This window comes from Pyxicephalus adspersus, chromosome Z (assembly GCF_032062135.1).
Source record: "Pyxicephalus adspersus chromosome Z, UCB_Pads_2.0, whole genome shotgun sequence".
Classification (NCBI taxonomy): domain Eukaryota; kingdom Metazoa; phylum Chordata; class Amphibia; order Anura; family Pyxicephalidae; genus Pyxicephalus; species Pyxicephalus adspersus.
This window is the reverse complement of record NC_092871.1, coordinates 16,826,961-16,845,201: the sequence shown is the minus strand read 5'-3', so window position 1 is coordinate 16,845,201 and position 18,241 is coordinate 16,826,961. Positions and strand designations below refer to the sequence as shown.

At 37.3% G+C, this 18,241-nt stretch overlaps 1 protein-coding gene across 4 annotated transcripts in view; it reads right to left on the bottom strand.

Annotated features, from left to right (window-relative positions):
- Positions 1-2,102: 2,102 nt before the first annotated feature.
- Positions 2,103-18,241, bottom strand: part of SYNE4 (spectrin repeat containing nuclear envelope family member 4) — a 38,199-nt gene continuing 22,060 nt past the window's right edge. For all 4 annotated transcript variants that reach the window (XM_072431925.1, XM_072431927.1, XM_072431924.1 and 1 more), the window contains exons 2-12: positions 16,641-17,702; positions 15,463-15,613; positions 15,197-15,382; positions 14,958-15,095; positions 12,957-13,151; positions 11,219-11,426; positions 9,897-10,102; positions 9,027-9,087; positions 5,444-5,640; positions 4,896-4,954; positions 2,103-4,394 (exon numbers count right to left, since the gene is read on the bottom strand). In XM_072431925.1, the coding sequence (XP_072288026.1) occupies positions 4,181-4,394; positions 4,896-4,954; positions 5,444-5,640; positions 9,027-9,087; positions 9,897-10,102; positions 11,219-11,426; positions 12,957-13,151; positions 14,958-15,095; positions 15,197-15,382; positions 15,463-15,613; positions 16,641-17,164 (2,139 nt within the window). In that variant the 5' untranslated portion in view covers positions 17,165-17,702 and the 3' untranslated portion in view covers positions 2,103-4,180. The remainder of the gene's footprint in view (positions 4,395-4,895; positions 4,955-5,443; positions 5,641-9,026; positions 9,088-9,896; positions 10,103-11,218; positions 11,427-12,956; positions 13,152-14,957; positions 15,096-15,196; positions 15,383-15,462; positions 15,614-16,640; positions 17,703-18,241) is intronic.

The window sequence follows — 18,241 nt, the reverse complement described above, 5'->3', positions numbered from 1 at the left end:
TCTTGCTGTATTCACCTTTTGCAGTATTGGATTTCATTATATGATAGGACTGGTAACTGCAAGATAATGACATCTTAAAGGGTAACTGTATGTTCACAGGGAAGGGCAGTTATCCAACGACACCCAACTGTACCTAAAAGGTGTAAATGGTACATAAAAAGTCATTAGGTAGCCAATAATTAACCCCTGTCCACATCTTTGCAACATAAAGCATGTTTATGGATGCATATCAAAGCATGCCCACAGCTTACCTATTGTTTTGAAAGGTGATAATTCACAGCATTGGTGAAAAAAATCATGAAAGTGCATTTTTTCTTTTACTATTGTAAAGAGCATTGAAGACTCTTATGATTATAATGGCAGTGCAAGAAAACACATGTAACACACTGTTGTTGCACATTATGATGAATTACAACCCCCTAGCAATAGTTAGCAAGACATATGCAAACAGAGTTGCAAAAAAGGCATGCAAAAAAAATATTCATTTGTTGTAGATTAACACCGAAAAAAAACACAATCGTATGTGACAGTAGACAGAGTTAGGGCCATGAACTGGCTCAAGACATCTAACCGATTTGGCATTTATTTGCCCTTTAAGTCCAACAAGAACATATCCATACTAATTATTGGTGGCATTAACCAACGCATTTCGCCCAATGTAGGCTTCCTCAGGGGTGAGGTAAGATATTGTATGATGAAGTGGTAAGTATATAGACTGGTTTACCCCAAAGGAAGGCGGGGGGGATTGATGGCTGCCTTACTGGAGGCACAAAGGGGGGTGTCAGCAAGGAGATTCCTGTGTTGGTTAGAAATTGGACATGGTATGGTATGAACAGGTGAAGGCAATGGATAACCATGTAACTGTGATAATACAGTTATTACTTAAGGATTTCGGCTCTGTGGAGTATAACCTTTGTCTAATAAAGAGATATTGCCAGCGTGGTTTGGATATGGTTTACCCAAAGTCTTTGCTTATTCAAGGAAAAGTAAAAGGTTCCCTGGCATGAAGGAGTCTTAGGTAAGGTCTGGGTCAGAGCTTTCACAACGCTAGGACCTCAAGCCTCACAGTTGGCCCCTTAAGTACCCAATGCCTCATTGTTGGATAAGTTCCATAAGATATTCACTTTTCTAGTGCCAAATATTTTACAGATTCGGTGGTCATTTGGAGTAGGAGGAAGAGCGAAGAGCTAAGTAATGATCATCAAGCAATCCTGTTACTGAACCCAAACTGAACTTGGGTACTATTGAGTTACTGCCCATCTTAGGACTCGCATGTTCTAAATTCAGATGTTTAGAACTTTAGCTATCTTACATTTTTGGTTTATGTTAGCAGATATGTAAAGCAGTATAAAAAAACAAACATAGGCAGCTATCCAAGACATTTTTAGAACAAGATACATAAAGCAAAACTCATCATTTTGGGCTATAAAAAGTAAACTGTTCCATGTCACTCATATGTTGCCAGGCAAGTATCAAGCGCTGTTACTTTCTTACCTGTTAGTGTTCTTCAGGTTATGAGACCGGCCTTTAGAGGATATTACTCAAGCTGACTGCTTAAAGGGTGAGTCTGCCATCTACAATCACAGGATCATTTATCGTATTGTAAATATATATCAGTACACAAAAGGGAATTCTTTAAAGCATTGCCATATGTTGAAAGCCCACACTAGTATAAAATGTTGTCTTTGTACAATGTGGCTTTCATATATATTATTATTTTAAAAAATGTTGAATCTATTATTATATATCATTTGGAGTGGTGTTCATATACATATTGGCTGGTCAATGTATCCGCAAGCTTTTGGCCATATAGAGTCCAGTATGTGTAATTCTTTGTTTTTAGTAAAAGTAGAGGTTTCTTTAAATGTAGAACAGCAGAAGGTATCACTTAATCATTCATTTTCTCCATTTGCCAAAAGGGGTTGATGTGATTTTAAATGGTTTTCCAAATAAAAAAAGATTCCATCAACTGAAGCCTATGGGTAGTGAGGTCCATCATTCCAGTCCAACAACCACCGAATACCTCTTTTCTTGGACTGAAAGCCATGACTTCACATTACACACCCCACTTCTACTAATATTACAACTTATACACTGGGATCTCTGGCAGATGTCACATTTTATTTTTTATTTAAGATATACCTTTAGGAAAAAACATGAATGTGGGAACATAATACAAGGGACAAGATCACTGATAATATTTTCTCTGGCAAAAGACACCGACAGGGCAATACAAAAAATGTTCTGGAGGATGACACGAGCAAACATTTCATTATAGATATTGGGTTTGTCTCTCTTCATCAGACTCTTTGGCCCATTTAACAAATCACAATGCAATGCACATGCAATACCTAGAAATATACAATCAGAAGATCTAATAAATATACTTTATTCAAAATGCACAATGAAATGTGCAACTAAAGTGCTCACTCTTTTATCACCTTTTCTTTAACAACTTAGTGCAAATAAATTTTGTCTGCTCAAAGTAAAGCTCATTTATTATAGGGAATATTTTTTTCCCTTCTCAAGCTCCAGTTTTTGTTATTCAGGGGTGGAAATTCTGCCAATATTACTGCAAATGGGCCAAAATGAACAAGGGGACCTATGAAGGTGATACAAGGGAAGCCTCATTGAGTTGTCAAGATGGAAGAGGATCCTTGGTTCACGTGATATTCATCTGTAGTATTGTGTTGTATGGGTGTACCTGCTAAGGGGTCTCAGCTTTTTTTAGAAATGGATGAAATATGCCATAAATGAAGTGGCCAACTATGGGAGACACTGCCCTTAATTTTAGCAATAAAGGTTTTAGGATATTTTGCAAGAGTGATGCTGAGCTCCATTGCAGATGCTTATTACAGAGGATCAGAACTCTGAAAGCTGTGCACAAAAATGGTAAGCAGAGGGCAAATATATAGTCCCCAGCATTGCCAATGGTCTACAAGTAGCTAAACTTTTCCTCGTGACTTATCATGCCTTAATATCTGTATTAAAGTGGCCATCATCATAATCTTCATAATCTCTCTCCATATATTTGGAATCTCCATATATCTATAAAGGTGACATTCTTTTAACTGGACATCAATATAAGAGGCATTCTTCCCACTGACCACCACACTAATGTACTGTGAGCTGTGGATAATATAGAAAAGATGTGGTAATTATAGAAAAGATTCCCTGAAGACCTGAAAGTTATATCAAGGCTTCACCAATGTAAAAAGGTCAAAAAACAACTAAATGCTATCACTGCATGCAGTGCCCACATCACTCACTTCCTCCTCATTGTTTTAGATTATATTGAATATTTGAGTTCCGTGGCAGGGAATTTGGTCCAGTGGTGTTGGAAACATCCAAAGTGGAAGTGCTTTAGGGGAAACAAATAGCTATACTTTTGGCATAAGTAAATGGAGCATCCCTTTAAGTCCCTAATAGACCTAGGCAAGATGGCAGCATTGCAAGAGGTAAAACTCAGGAAAAACAAAAAATGTCAAAATGGGCCTGGGCTTTTTATTTTATACCAGGGCATATGGAAGCTTAAATCACCAATCAACTCACAAAGTGTTGCTGTAAGACTACTGAAAGTCAACACCTATTAGGCTTCTACAATCTCCATATTTAATAAACTTTCCTGATGTACTCTCCTAATTACAGTATGTTTTCTAGTTATCAGATGCTGTAGATATGCTCTCAATTTAAACTATGCCTAAACTTCCCAAGCTGGATTTAGGACGGCTGTGTGAAATGATTAAAATTAATACTTAACTCAATTGCTTTGCATGGTAGTAGCCCATGGTGAATAACAAGTCTTACCAACAATGTCACACTCATTCCCCTCTTACCACATTCATGATCATTGATTTATACAAAAATAAATCTATGCATCTTTTTTTCCATAATACAACACACAAACTACTTAGTTTCCTTGCTTAGGATATATGCATTCTCTTCTTGTGCTAATGTACAATATATACATTAAATGCCTTCACTGTCAGATGAGCTCACAGTTACATCAATACCATGAGAAGTTCCAACTGATCATCAGATTCCAATAATCAATTGTGCCAATTCTCACCCATTAGAACACAAATGATTATGTGGGTAATGTCTCTCATCCAGCATAAAGAACATTTCTTATGACAAGAAAGTCTCCCCAAAACGTCTCTGTATGTCATTCAATATCTGATTATGTGGGTGGAGGTCCATTAACGTATGTGAGCATCAAAGTCCAGGAAAATCGCTGTGAAGGACATCTTGAATGTCCTAATGGAAAGATGAGTAGTGATCCACACAGGAGGAGGAATACAAGGGACAAAAGAGTCAAACACTTGATTGAATACCAAAGGGAACCTGAACATCTGTAGGAGGATTTGTAAGACTTTAAAGTGGTCATGTCATCCCTAAGAAGACAAAAGGAGACCCAAAGATTATCGTTTTATTAAACAGACATATATATACTACTATAATTGCCACTGTTATATTAACTTTGCCTTCACCCGTTATAAGGAGTCATAAAAAAGAATTATTAAGTACATAGTTAGACTGCACAAGGATGTGCCAACCAAAGCCTTGATATTTTAAACCACTTACCTGGTAAGAATTTACAGAGATGGACTTCTTACTTTAACTCTTATTATAATATATTTCCTGATATAAATATTTGCTCAAAAAGTCAGTCAATTTAATAGCCAGGCAACTGCAAAGTTCAGAAAGAAGCTCCTATACTTCAGTTTGAAAAAGTTTTTTACATCTTGTATCTAAAACTATTTCAGAAGTGACTACAACTGTTATGTGGATATGAGATCTTCCCTTGTGATAAAGTGTTATCTCAAACATCCTAAGTTGTTGTTATTTCCTAAGTCATCTCTCAATAAAATATATATAATGAAAGGCTTTCTCACCCAGGATCCATGAGAATTGACACGTCTGGCCTTACAGGCTGATGCTTCCTTTTAACCTCCTATGGCAAAAAACAAAAAAAGCAATGTAAGCAAAACCCTATAATAAGCAAATAAGGTAGCAATACATGTAGTCTATACCTATAACCCAGACTGGTAACATACCACCATCGCTAATCACAGTTTGAAGAATTGTGTTTCCATGCTACATATATGACTGATCTTTTCTTAGATACATATTTCAGCTCCTGCTGGCAAAGCCATATAAAGTGCCCGATAAAATGTAGACCATTGTCTGGTTTATATTATATTTATATTTGGAGCTCGCTTATATAGTATTACAGTGTCATAATTTACATAAAAAGTGAACATATAATGGTTTTGGTCAGTTGCAGATCATTGATCCATAACTAAAAGGCAGGATAACCGGCCAACATTGGAATGGGTGGGACAGGTAGACCAGCTCCAAAACACTAGCAAACAGTTAAAATATGCATAATATGTGACACTTTCCAATATAACACATAATTATTTATGAACATGCCACCTACCTGTATTTGATTCACTTTCTTTTTTCTCCCCTGTCTTCTCCTCTGTCCAGGGACATTGTGCTGTATGTGGCTGTCAGTCATTTGGGTTTTAGAGGCAAGTGGCATTCCCTGATCAGACAAAGTACAGTCATAGCTAGGTACAAGCTGGGGATTTTCTGTCCTGTGTCCCAAATCTGGTGTGTCCACAGGGAAAGATGCTGGAAAGGGAATACATTTTCAATGAATTATGGTAATTTTAGGTGATCATATTCTAAAATTCCTCTTATAATTTAGGGGTATGGCTACTTTTGCCCTGTATTAACACATTTACATGACATAGGATCCCCAGAGCACTATGTTGGCTTGAGATATGTCATAGTAGACACTGCTTGCTTTGAGGCCTTATTTGTCTGATTGCACTTTTTTTACTCCCTGCTAAGAAATACGTTTGACAACAGTATAAGACTGAGGTCTATAAAGACATTTTCATTTTATCCAATAATGATACAAAACTACACACAAGAATTCTCTAATGGTTCTAAAGGTGTACAAAAAATCATTAAGACTTATCACTATAAAGTAAACATTGGATATGGGGACACCTGAGATTCTCTCTTATCTCCAAGTATTCAGTGTTTTGTGTCTGAGTGTCCAAAGCTGCCTGCCATTTTATCAGCCGTGACCACATTGCTCATCTCCTTTCATTAGGTGGCTTTTCTGATGTACTGTGTATGCAAAAAAGTTTTATTGGACCTAGCTACATTTCCATCATAATATAGATGTCAGGAATTACCTGAAAAGGACACAGCACTGCACATGCATTGTAGGCAATTTACAATCCTATACATTGGGCCTAATTTAATAAAACTCTCCAAACTGGAGAAGAATGACTAGCATGGGAGAAGCTGAGTGATACAGAAAACCTGGAATGGATCAGGTCCAGGATTGAAAACATTTGCCAACTAGAAGCAAAATATTTTTAAGGAATTCATTTCAGGTTTGTTGGATCACTCAGGATGTGCCATGATAGTTCAGTCTTGGAGAGCTTTAATAAATTCGGGTCCTTGTTTGCAGAGTGAGGGATGTTTTTTTTTTCTTTAAGTAATAGTGTCCCTTTGACACAGCAGGGCAAGGACACATAGCACAGCAGGTTTATTGATATCATTGATTTCCATAAAAACAATTTCCCAGATACTGCTGTAGTAAAGGAAGAAGACTCAGCCAAGGCTCCCGCAGGAAGATAAATCTGCTAAATCATCATATGTGCCATCATTGAATTCCTTCCCAGAATTCTGGCTTACTGTAAATGTTTAGCTGTTACTGCAGCATTCGGAGACTTTCCAACTCCCCTCCAGGCCAATAATATGTGTTCTTTGTAATGTAAAAAGGAATCTGGTAAAATAACACAATATAAGCAAGCCTAAAAGATCTTTCTGAATACATAAAAAATAGACCTAAAGCCCTGCCTGATCGCAGATATTTAAAGTTGAATCTTAGTTCTTCTGCTTTAAAGAAAAACTAAACTGAAAAGTGCCTAAAAAAATACACACCTTTAATCCCGCAGGCAGACGATCGCTTCTGAGGGTCCCACGTTGTCCCGGTATCTGTCTCCGAGCTGGCGTGCTGGGTGCTGCCATCTTCTCCTCTTCTTCTGGGTTCTTCTTACTATGTCACCTGACCCAGGCGCGAGATCGGGTGATGTAGGCTGGAAAAAAAATTGCCGATCTCACTGCGCATGCGTGGCTCCTTCTGCGTATTCCTGAGATGCTTGAGCATGCGTAGAAGGAGCACCCAAGAGCCTCCTGGGATGCATGATGAAGGTATCCCGGGAGGCTTTGTGCTCCCATTCATTCTTGTTCACCTAGGTGATCGAGAAATAGGGGGCAGTGCTGCACTTTAAAAAACGAACAGAATTCATTGACATAAAAGGGTTGTCTATCCTTTTATGAAAATGAAATTTCTGTGTTGAGGTACGCTTTAACGTTGCAGCAATAGCTATGCAGTTAGACTACCTATTAGCAATTTTCCATTCTATAGTTTTCTCTGCTTTTCCTGTAACAACAGGTAATCTGACGGTGCTGTTCAACAGGCAATAGCAGACCTGGTCATGCACACAAAACTATACACAAACTATACAAGTCTGTGTGAGAACACTTGAGATGAGAAGATTGGGGTATGAGTCCCGGAAGCAGCATTTTCAATAAGGAAATTAAGGTTTTTTAAAGTATTTACAAGCACAAATTAGCCACAAATCACACCATGTAATGACTACAAAAGAAATTAAATGTGAGGGATCTTAATTAAATGTCAAAGGAGGACATCTAGTCATATATGTGCAAGATATTCTTTTCTTGCAAAATACTCTGGGAACTCCCATATTTCGATATTGTGAACCTTGTTAACCTTTACATAAATTCATATCATAGGCAAAGCCTAAAGACAACAACTTTGGAGCTTGGAATCTATATCCACTTACTGGATGCCTTGGTTTTCAGGGCTTCCAGGACCCTCTGGAACCATAACAGCCAGCTTGAGGCTGAGGGCCACATTCAGTCCTTAAAAGCTTGCCGTGTTGCACTTGTGCAGACTCCAGTAATTGATATACAAAAGGGCTTTATTGTCACTTAATATTATTATTATTATTATTATTATTATTAATAAACAGGATTTATATACTGCCAACATATTATGCAGCGCTGTACATGTAATAGGGGTTGCAAATGACAGACATATACAGACCGTGACACAGGAGGAGAAGACACTGCCCCAAAGAGCTTATAATCTAAGAGGTGGGGGAAGTAATACACAAAAGCAGGGGAGATATGTAGTGGTGGGAAGTAGTGAGGGTTTCAGGAGACAGAAGAAGACGTGTAGGCAAGTTTGGAAAAATGGGTTTTGAGTGCTCTTTTAAATGAGCAGCAAGTAGGAGCAAGCCGAATAGGAAGAGGAAGACCATTCCAGAGAGTTGGGGCAGCTCTAGAGAAGTCTTGGAGCCATGTGTGATGAGGTTATGAGTCAATGATCTCTATCAGCCTCCCGTAATACATTCACGGTCACTAGTTGTCTCCTGCAGCAGACTTACAGTATTCAACAACAAGTGAAACATGTTTGAAGTCTCTAGCCATTTTCTATAACATTATATGGTGTCATATGGGTGTTAGTTAGGCCTGTCTATACCTTAAAGTAGGAAATTCCTAGGTCAGTTTTTGTTTTTTGCGTAGTGAAGGCCAACTTAAAAGTAGGAGGATATGAGGAAATACTACATTCTTCCTGTAACGCTTAATGTTACCTTGTCCCACCCCCGCGCTACTTACTGAGACTTTCATTAGCCAGTAAGACTGCCTGTCCCTTTAAATAACCAATAGGGTGCTTAAGATACAAAGGGGGTGGAGCCAACCTCATCTTTTACAAAAGAAAATAAGATTTATATCTTCAGCAGTGTATTTATGGATCTATGGATTTGTAGACTGTAGGTAGCCTCTGCCTATGCATGTGCTCAGTCCAAAATTGGCCTGAGGCCTATAAGCCTGTGAAGGTTAAAAACAGGTTTTCATTTTCTAATCTGTATGTTTAATACTCATATGAGAGGATTTGTGATTCTTACCACAATAGGAAGCAGCTTTTAGCCGTCCTGGTTCCAGACCTGGAAGATCACAGCACATAACCTACAAGAGTTAAAATATCACAGTTATGAGACTACAGAATAAACACAGAGTACAAATAAACCTGCATAACATAGAAGTACAAAGCCACACAACCACCAGTACATGGACAGCTAGTAGACCTGAAAGGATACACAGTGTAATGTGATGACACATGGGTATAATGGGCAGCCTGCATGTATAACAAAAAGGCGGCAACTCACTTTCTGTAACTTTGGAGAAGTGAAGCTGCATTGATGTGAAACTAAAAAAAAACTACTTTTATTACAAATATGGACATAATATTTAATGCAGAGCTAAACCCAAGAACAAATTCCTAATATATTGCAGTTTACTAGTCACTACATAAGGTGGCTGTTTTACTGTTCCTTTTTCATTCTCGAGTACACAATATACAGAAATTGGTTTAGTAGTGTTGGGCAAGCCCTGAACATCAAAAATACCTGACAGGTGTAATAATTCTCCCCATTCAATCTAAAACTAGAAAAAAAGTTCTTGACTTGACACAAACTTTATTTTTCCTTATTTATAAAACGTGTCAGTTTTTTATTCATACATTTGGCAGTAATGTACATTGTCATTGGCACAGTATGTACTATGCCTAGTGTTTCTTCAGCTAATTTTGGTCACTCAATGCATAAGTCTAACAGAAGTTGGCAGCTGCTGACCAAAGTTAAAACCAGTGCAAAGAGCAGGACAGGTAATAAGTATAATGATAAGAATGTAAGAAAGAGCAACAGAAACTAAGGTGCAGATAAGCAGTTAAAATGAGATAATGAACCAGGATAAAGAGAAAAATAATCTGTATTTACCTTGCTATCTGCTGTTTGCACTTGGATGTCAACTTCAGGTTTTCGGAATCCCTCTGGGATACCAGTTCCTCTAGGGGCAATGAAAGCAGGTAAATCTTCTACTGGCAACAGGTCCTCTTGGCTTCTATGTTTGGAATTGTTGACCCCAGAGTCAGTACTCACACTACTCTCAGAGTACTTATTCCTCCTTACCGTCTTTCCATAGTCTGTTGGGTGCAATGGAAAATAAGTGTTAACTTTCATAGACAGATGTATTGGTTAGCTTATCATGGAAAGTGATATTTAATGGCTCATACAGGCGTCCAATAGACGTCACAGGAATAGATATTTCGTGATAGTTTCCAGTGGCAGATGAATGATCAGACCACTGTTCTGTTCAATGGAGGATTAGGGGGGAGGACGAGCAGCACCCCATTGTCCTCTTCTCTATAGGAGTTAATGGCGGTGGTTCAAATTGAGGGACCACTGTATACATGTAAATTTTTCACCTAAGATTAGCACAACCATTCATAGCAGTGAATTAAATCATTCACTAATTTTTAATCAGATTAAATGAGAAAATGTTTATTAATATTTTAGTAAATGTACTATTCATTGGAGATGTATTGGAGTTCAAAGAAACAGTGAAATTGAAGTTTTTTTAGTTTTTAAAGATGCAATTGTGATGTTTGTGTGTTTTTTCTTATTCTTTCTTTTTTCTTTCCTAACAAAAAGGTAGGGACATTAAACAAGTATGTATGTTTTTTTCTTCGTGTTATTGGATGTTTAAACATATACACTACACTACTACTACTTATTTAGTAGTGCAGAGTATATTTCTGTAAATTTTCTTTGTGTCAACAAAATTATTCTGATTATTTAGGAGCCAATTTCAACAACATTTTGGTAAATACGAAATCAGTTCTTTTGCTTGCCAAAATTTTCTTTACACCTTTTTACATCTTTCATTGACTTTAATAGTATGATTTAAACACCCAGTTCCACCTTCAATTGGCCATTGTAAAGGTTCTTACATATCAGATTTTCATTTTACTATATAAAGAATTTTTATATAATTATATATATATATATATATATATATATATATATATATATATATATATTTGAAATACTTTAAGCAGAAATTCAGATGAAGATATGTTTAAATTTGGCAGGGATATGACTAAGGGAGTTTAATAAAGATAAAGGAAGATAAGTTGATAATTCAGCCCAGCAAGATGACCAAAACTGTAAGATTAGTCTGGTGTGGGTTGACCCTGTTACGAATTAGTCTACACATTATTTATAAATGATGAATTCCAGACAAGAAATTGGTCACATACTAGATCTTGGGATCTCATCATGAGACCCTGAGCTGCCAACATCCCCCATCGGGTCCCATTCCAGATCAATGGCAAAGGCTGTTTTGGCAGGAGGAAGATTAGGTAGACCAGGAATTTCATCCTCTTCAAAGTCAAGATCCAGGAACACATCAGAAGACCCAGATGACACATGTTCAAAACCACTATCGAGAACATCATCTTCAAAGACCTTGAAGGAAAAGGTGAAAAAGCTTATTGGTTTGTGACTTAGTTTGTGATGGTTAATTGATCAAAAGTTTTAAGATTTCCATAACCATTTAAGTAGATAAAAACATATAATAACAGTAAAAAATTCATGTGACCTTTAGAAATGTACTAATATACTAAGAAACTAATATTACTATTAGTACTATAGTACTAATATACTATACTACCAACAAAATCATTTTTATAAAATGCAAAGAAATAATGGACCTATGTTATGGCAGCTTCAACAACTTTAAATAAAGCTATTAAGGCATAACAGGCTGAATCAAAACCTATTTTAAAGAATTCTTCTAAGTACTATTGGTCTGGTTACATGACATCTGTGTGACATTGTATGATTTGAAGCAGTGCCACTTTTAAAATGTCCCCTCTGGTTCAATAGATTTGTTATAGCCTGATCACTTCTAGAAACATAAGACTTTAAAAAATAAAAATAAGTTAGATTGGTTTATCTTTTCCCAGAAAACGAGGGAGGGTCTGTCAGGAAGGGAGTACTATTGTACTATACAAATAGGGGGAATGGTGTTTTTTTTTACATAGATGACATTACTTTGTATGTAATATCTTCCATGTAGATATGAAAGTAGGATAACTATATGGACAATAAAGAGCTGGGACACAGATATTCACTGTCATGAGAACAAACAGAAATTTCTATTCCTGATCCTTTTTATAAATGTTAGTTGGCTTGGCTGTCTTTTACATCAATACATTAAGTCACAGACCCATTCAACAATGTAGTATGAAAGTTTATTTACTGCATATGAAAGAAGATACATATAAAAAAGATGTAAAGTTATGGGACCCATGTCATAGATTCTGCACTCTCAAGATGATCTGGCAAAGTCTACGTACCAAGCACCTAAACCACTGTTTCTCAAACATTTTAACATTGGGGAACCATTCAAATAACTTTCAGGTCTTGTGGAACCCCTGCTATATTTTCTATATCCACAGGTCACAGTATATTAGCTTGGTGGTCAATAGGAAAAATGCCGCTTACATTGTTGGCCATTAGAAAGAATGTCATCCTTACAGATAGCCAAAAAGATCATTGGTGTCACTTAAACTGACCTGAGGGGCACAAATTACTCCAGGAACACATATAAACCTCTGGAGGAACCCTGGATGAAAAACACTGCTCTAAACTGTTATATGTAGGACATTTCAGTCTGTGCTCTATAAAGTTGTACCATTAGTCCAATCTTTCCATTATTATCATTTGGCAAACATGGTCAAGTGTTTGTATTCCCATGAAGATAGGATATTCATTTTACCATCCAACCCCATTCAGTAAAGTCTTTTTATGTGTAAACTTAACTGTATGTCTATGGCCTTTGGGGTGATCAGCTGTTTCAAGATGATTATCATTGTTTCCCCCTGAAATAAAGCCAAGGCCTGGGGCGTCTGCAAACTGCACAAACGTTCCCATAAGGTCTGTAAACTATTAGTCTGGTTTCTCTCACTACGGGGTATAAGCATATATACATACCAGCTTGGTGCTCACAAGCCGTTTCTGCAGTCGAGAAAGACGGATGAATATCTCTTGGCAGTAAGAGCCTAGTTCAGTCATTTCCTCCTCTAAGGCCACTGCATCTTGTGGATCGCTTTCATAAATGAGCTGATCTCCACGCTCTAAAAGACCCTCCACCCGCTTCATATTATTCCACACATCTTCCTGGAAGGCCTGAAAAAGAAAGATTGGTATTAAGTGATATAATATATTCACCTGAAAACAATAGAAGATAATTAAATAATAAATAAATAATAAGAATTCTAAAGTAGATTTGAACCCAATCACTAAAATCACACATAAGTAATAAAATGTTAATGATATTTTGAAAGATGTGTTTAAATCTGCATTTATGAAAATAATTCCCATTGATCCTGTTATGATCGATTGTGCTCAGGCATTTCTTATTGTACACCTACAGGCTACAAGTGGTTGCACCTACAAATACTGCACAGGCATGCTCTTCTATTGTCAATAATATAAGAGGGTCAATCAATAGCAAAGGCGTGCAGTCAGATGAATGCATGTAGAAAGGAAGTGGTTGAAAAGGCAGGAGGAGATTAGTATTACTGAGAACAAAAAGAGGATAAATGTCATCCTGGTTGGGTTTTCCATCAGCTTCAGCTAAAGAGTACAATAGACTACAGTGATCAAAGGATCATACACATACTTAAAAAAAGACTATCAAAAAAAAAGTCGGCATCACGTATATTGCTGTATAATGAATGTATAAAGGATCAGAATCCCTATTTTTTTGGAGGCATCATGAAACCTTCACGCCACTAGACACTATGGGGCTAATTTATTAAAGCCCTCCAAGGCAGTGGAGGATACACTTCATCAGTGAAGCTGGATGATCCAGCAAACCTGGAATGGATTTTCTTCAAAGTTGTTTTTAATCCGGGACCAGATCCATTCCAGGTTTGCTTGATCACCTAGCTTCCTAATGAAAGTGTATCCTCTCCAGCCTTGGAGAGCTTTAGTAAATCAGACCCTATAATTACTGTCTTTTAGCATGATGCTAGATCTGCATGTTGTAATACAATGACCTCTAAGTGCTGGTGATGGTGTTTGCATTATTTGTGATGTAATTGTTATGGCTAGGGAGTAAAGGGTAAATGACCTGTCTTAGTAAACATTGCAGGAGTAATATAAAAACCAACCAAGTTCCAGGATAACAAACATTCCCTGGTTTCATTCAAGCGTGAAGACATACATTTGTGGGTTTGATAAATGGGGTCAAAATCATCTTCACAGGCGCCATGTGCAATTTGCATCCCCTATTGGGTAACTTAACAGTTTTCAATATTTGCATAAACTGTATAAAGAACAATGAATAAAGAAACCAAAATAAGTTACCATTTATAAGGAAACTGTAATGGACACCTAAAGCAATTCTGATGATGTGCATCTTGGAAGTTGACACTGCTTCTTGCTGCTAAGCTGACATAATGCCGCTATACACCAGCTTCAGATGGGATCTCTGCATGCTATTGGAGAATGTGTTGATACTATCCTTTGATACTGTCAGTGGTGTCCACACTGCTCTACTTGGAGGACTGTATTTCCAATCTTCTTTTCAAAGTCTCCTTACATGTGCCAATTAAACTCTAGGTGTATATTCCCTAGTATAGCCCCCTCCCTCCTTGCACATCGAAGACTTCTTCTCTTCTTGGAGTATCTAAATTCTCTCTGTGCTGGTCCAACTCCCCCATTTTACCTCCCTACATAACCTTTCTTGTATCTACTGGGAAATGAACAAAGAAGGATACTATAAAATTCTAGTCTGATGACATCTCCTAATATGTTGGTCTGCTAATATCACATAAAAGATGGAGGAATCCTGAATGTGGTCTCAGGACCTTTAGATGTCTACACCAGGGAGGCTCATTTCAAGTAAAAGCCATACATAAAACACAATAAATGTATACAGTATATTCCTATATGAATATTTTTGTTGAAGTTATTGGACTGCTATACCTTCAGTTGTTGGATTTTCTCAGTGGAGTTACCATTGTAGATATACTCCACACTGGACAGTTCCATGTTCATCTCAGTTAGACACAGCTTGACATCATCCTGATCTGTATCAAAGTCCTCTCTTTGCAGGACCTTGGACTGTAAGAAGATGAAATATTAGTTTTACTCTTAGCTTGGTGCAATCACATATTTTACAAAATATTTTTCTGCTTCCAGATATTGCAAAGCTGATGAGATACCTTCAAAGTCTGGTAGATGGCCTCTGCCTCCTTCTGCAAATGGTCCCAGAAGTGGTTGACCTCCTGCATCCTACTTCGAAGAGTAGTTGGAAGCAACATTTGATGGGAAATCTGTGTGATTCTCCAATATTTCCTATTTAGTGTTTCCAGGTCCCGCAACTTCTCTTGAATTTCCTTGAGAAGAACCTGAGAATAATAAACAGAATGTAAGAAACAAACAGGTGAATATTGGATGTTGATGAATGACTGAAAACTGTTTTTTTAACCTCGTATTTTCTCAATGCCAGTTTGGCTTCATTGTGTAGGGTTTGGGAAGGATTCCAAAGAGAAGCCGCTATCTGTGTCATCTGTAGCCAATCTTCTAACCGTGAAAGAGAGTCCAGGAACGGTTCACATAGCTGTCTGTCCTGCTGCATTCTGCAGAGAAAAGCAAAAGGTGTTGAGGAATACAAATACCATATCAAACAAAGGATTATGTGGAGATGTATTCTAATAAAGTGGTTGGATGGGGTCAATAGCAGTAAAAGGGGGCAGAATCTTCATTTATAAAACAGTGGTTCAATTATGATGGACCATGAAAAATGAATGGGTCATAGCTTATCCTGGCCACCATTAGAACCACTGAACAACACAACATAGAATCATGACAGACAGAGAGCCTGACATATTAGGGGAATTAAAGCAAGGTGAGGTTCCTAGGGTTTTTTTTATCAGACTTCCCTATACTTACCTATTTTGATAAATCTAGTAAGAAATATATGTATTGTGCAGAAGGCACAGAGAACATTGACACTAGAAGACTGTATTTACATACTTTTCACATTTTTTGTGTTTGGTTTGAGTGTCTCAAAAAGCTCTTTAGGACCTTTGGATTGGTTATGGGTATGATAATGAAATGAAAGGTAGTCCCCAGGTTACATACGAGATAGGGACTGTAGGTTTGTCCTTAAGTTAAATTTGTATGTAAGTCGGAACAGGCACATTATTTTATTAAATGCAATTAGGACAGATGGTTGTCTCAACATATTATTGGGCAGCGTGGTGTCAATTACTGTATAAAATCCTCACTTTGAGTTATTCACAAACAATACTTTATGGATGGAGCTTAGACATTCATTAACTTTTGGAGCAAGCTGTGCTTTGATATGCAAAAAGAAACAACTGCAGAGTTTGTCTTGGTCATTAAAGTGTTACAAGAGGTTGCAGAAGAGATCAGTCTCAGCTTTGATTAGCAAAAGATTTCTTCTGCAAGTCATGCAAACCCCCTCCCCCCCTCCATCAAGCCTCTGTCCTGCACACGAACGATCAGGTAAGCCTCATTTGTATCTAGGACATGTCTGTATGCCAGATGGCCTTAACTCAGGGACTACCTGTAAATGCTGCTTTCCACTTTGTGTTGTGTATAGGTTTTTTTTCACAGAAAAATGTATTTTATGCTACTCACCTGACTTTGTTTTCCACTGATCCTTTGCATAGTTCACATTTACTGTACATTTCCAGTTGTTGATCAGACTTCGTAAGGGAGCAAATACAGATAAAGGGATAGTTTTGGTGTTTGATTGACACAGCAGACAAATCATTTTTGTCACTAATGTCAGAACAGGAAGAATCAATGTCTGGGTCAAGATGTTCTTGAGAGTGAAGGTTTAGAGTGGTGGATGGAGTGACATTAGAATATGTGAAGTAACTATTAATAAGACCTTCATAGATGTGAGTGGTTGAACAATCTGAAGTAGAATCCAAATTAATGGGAAAAATATCATTATTAACAGGAGAGACATACTCTGGTGAATCCGTGGACATGTCAAAAGAAGTTTTTACAGGTTGAGAAGATGGAGACATTCTAGGTGGAGAACACTCAGAATTCCATGCATTGGCATCTTCTCCATTTGGTGCACTGCACATGCTAGAAGCAAGTATACTTGAATAGGTAACACTGGAGCTAGAGAGGATTTTATTTTGGGCCATGGAGTCACATTTGCCACAACACTCAAGGTAGACGATGTCTAGGTGGCCAAAATGCACATGTAGAGGGGAAAGGATTCTGGAGCAACCTCAAAGAAGTTACCGGTAGGTTAGCATAAAGAATATTAACAAGCTTTTCATTTAGTGAATGTTTTTGGATTAGAGCAGTGGTCAGTGTTTAGCAATTTTAGCATTGTAATAGTGCAGCCAACTAGGTGGTAATATGAGTGGAAGACATAGTTTAGAAGAGTCAGGGCAACATCATGTAGAATTGAAGAATATCTCTTAAACTGGCCAATGAGAAAATGGTTATAAAGTAAAATTAGGAAACAGGTTGTTTGACAAATAGAGGAGCAGTTCAGAGAAAAAGCAAAGGAAAAGTCAGTTTGGGATGTTGGGTAAACATTATGCAGGATTTGAAAGGAATGGTCAGAAAGAAAATGGTAGGTATATGGGAAACATCTTGGATTTTCCAAAGACAAGAATAAGTCATGAAGATAATGTCTTCCACATTCTCAAATCTTCAAGGCAATTGGTGCCCCTAAAAGAGAAAGGTGTGAGAAATCAATTCAAATGGCTGATCAATATTAATAAAAGTTAAATGTAGCAAATAAAACAAGCATTATTGGATGTTAGTATACATTCTGTAATGTTACATGGAAGGAGTGGTAACTCCCAGAAGGCAATAAAATACATCCTGTATGTTGGTTTATTGGATCACATGGGTGCAACCAAACACTGTGGCATCAAGCATTGGATTTTCTAACATGCTTATTAATCTTTGCATGTAGGGCTAGTAGCCATGTATTGTAAATGAGAGCAGGGAATGCCAAAAGAGAGCACTGGCTGTAATGTATGCTAAGGATATGTACATTTCAGAACTGAATGGACAGAAATCCAAATCGTTTGGCAGGTCCATATACTGTATCCATTAAATCTATTTAAGCCATTTGTCTTGAGGTCAGCTCATCTCCAAACTACTAAATATGATTTTTTATTTAGCAAATATCAGGTTTAGTTTCTATTTTAAATCCATTCTGGTTATTTCCACAAAGCTCTGCACAAAGAAACAGAGAACAG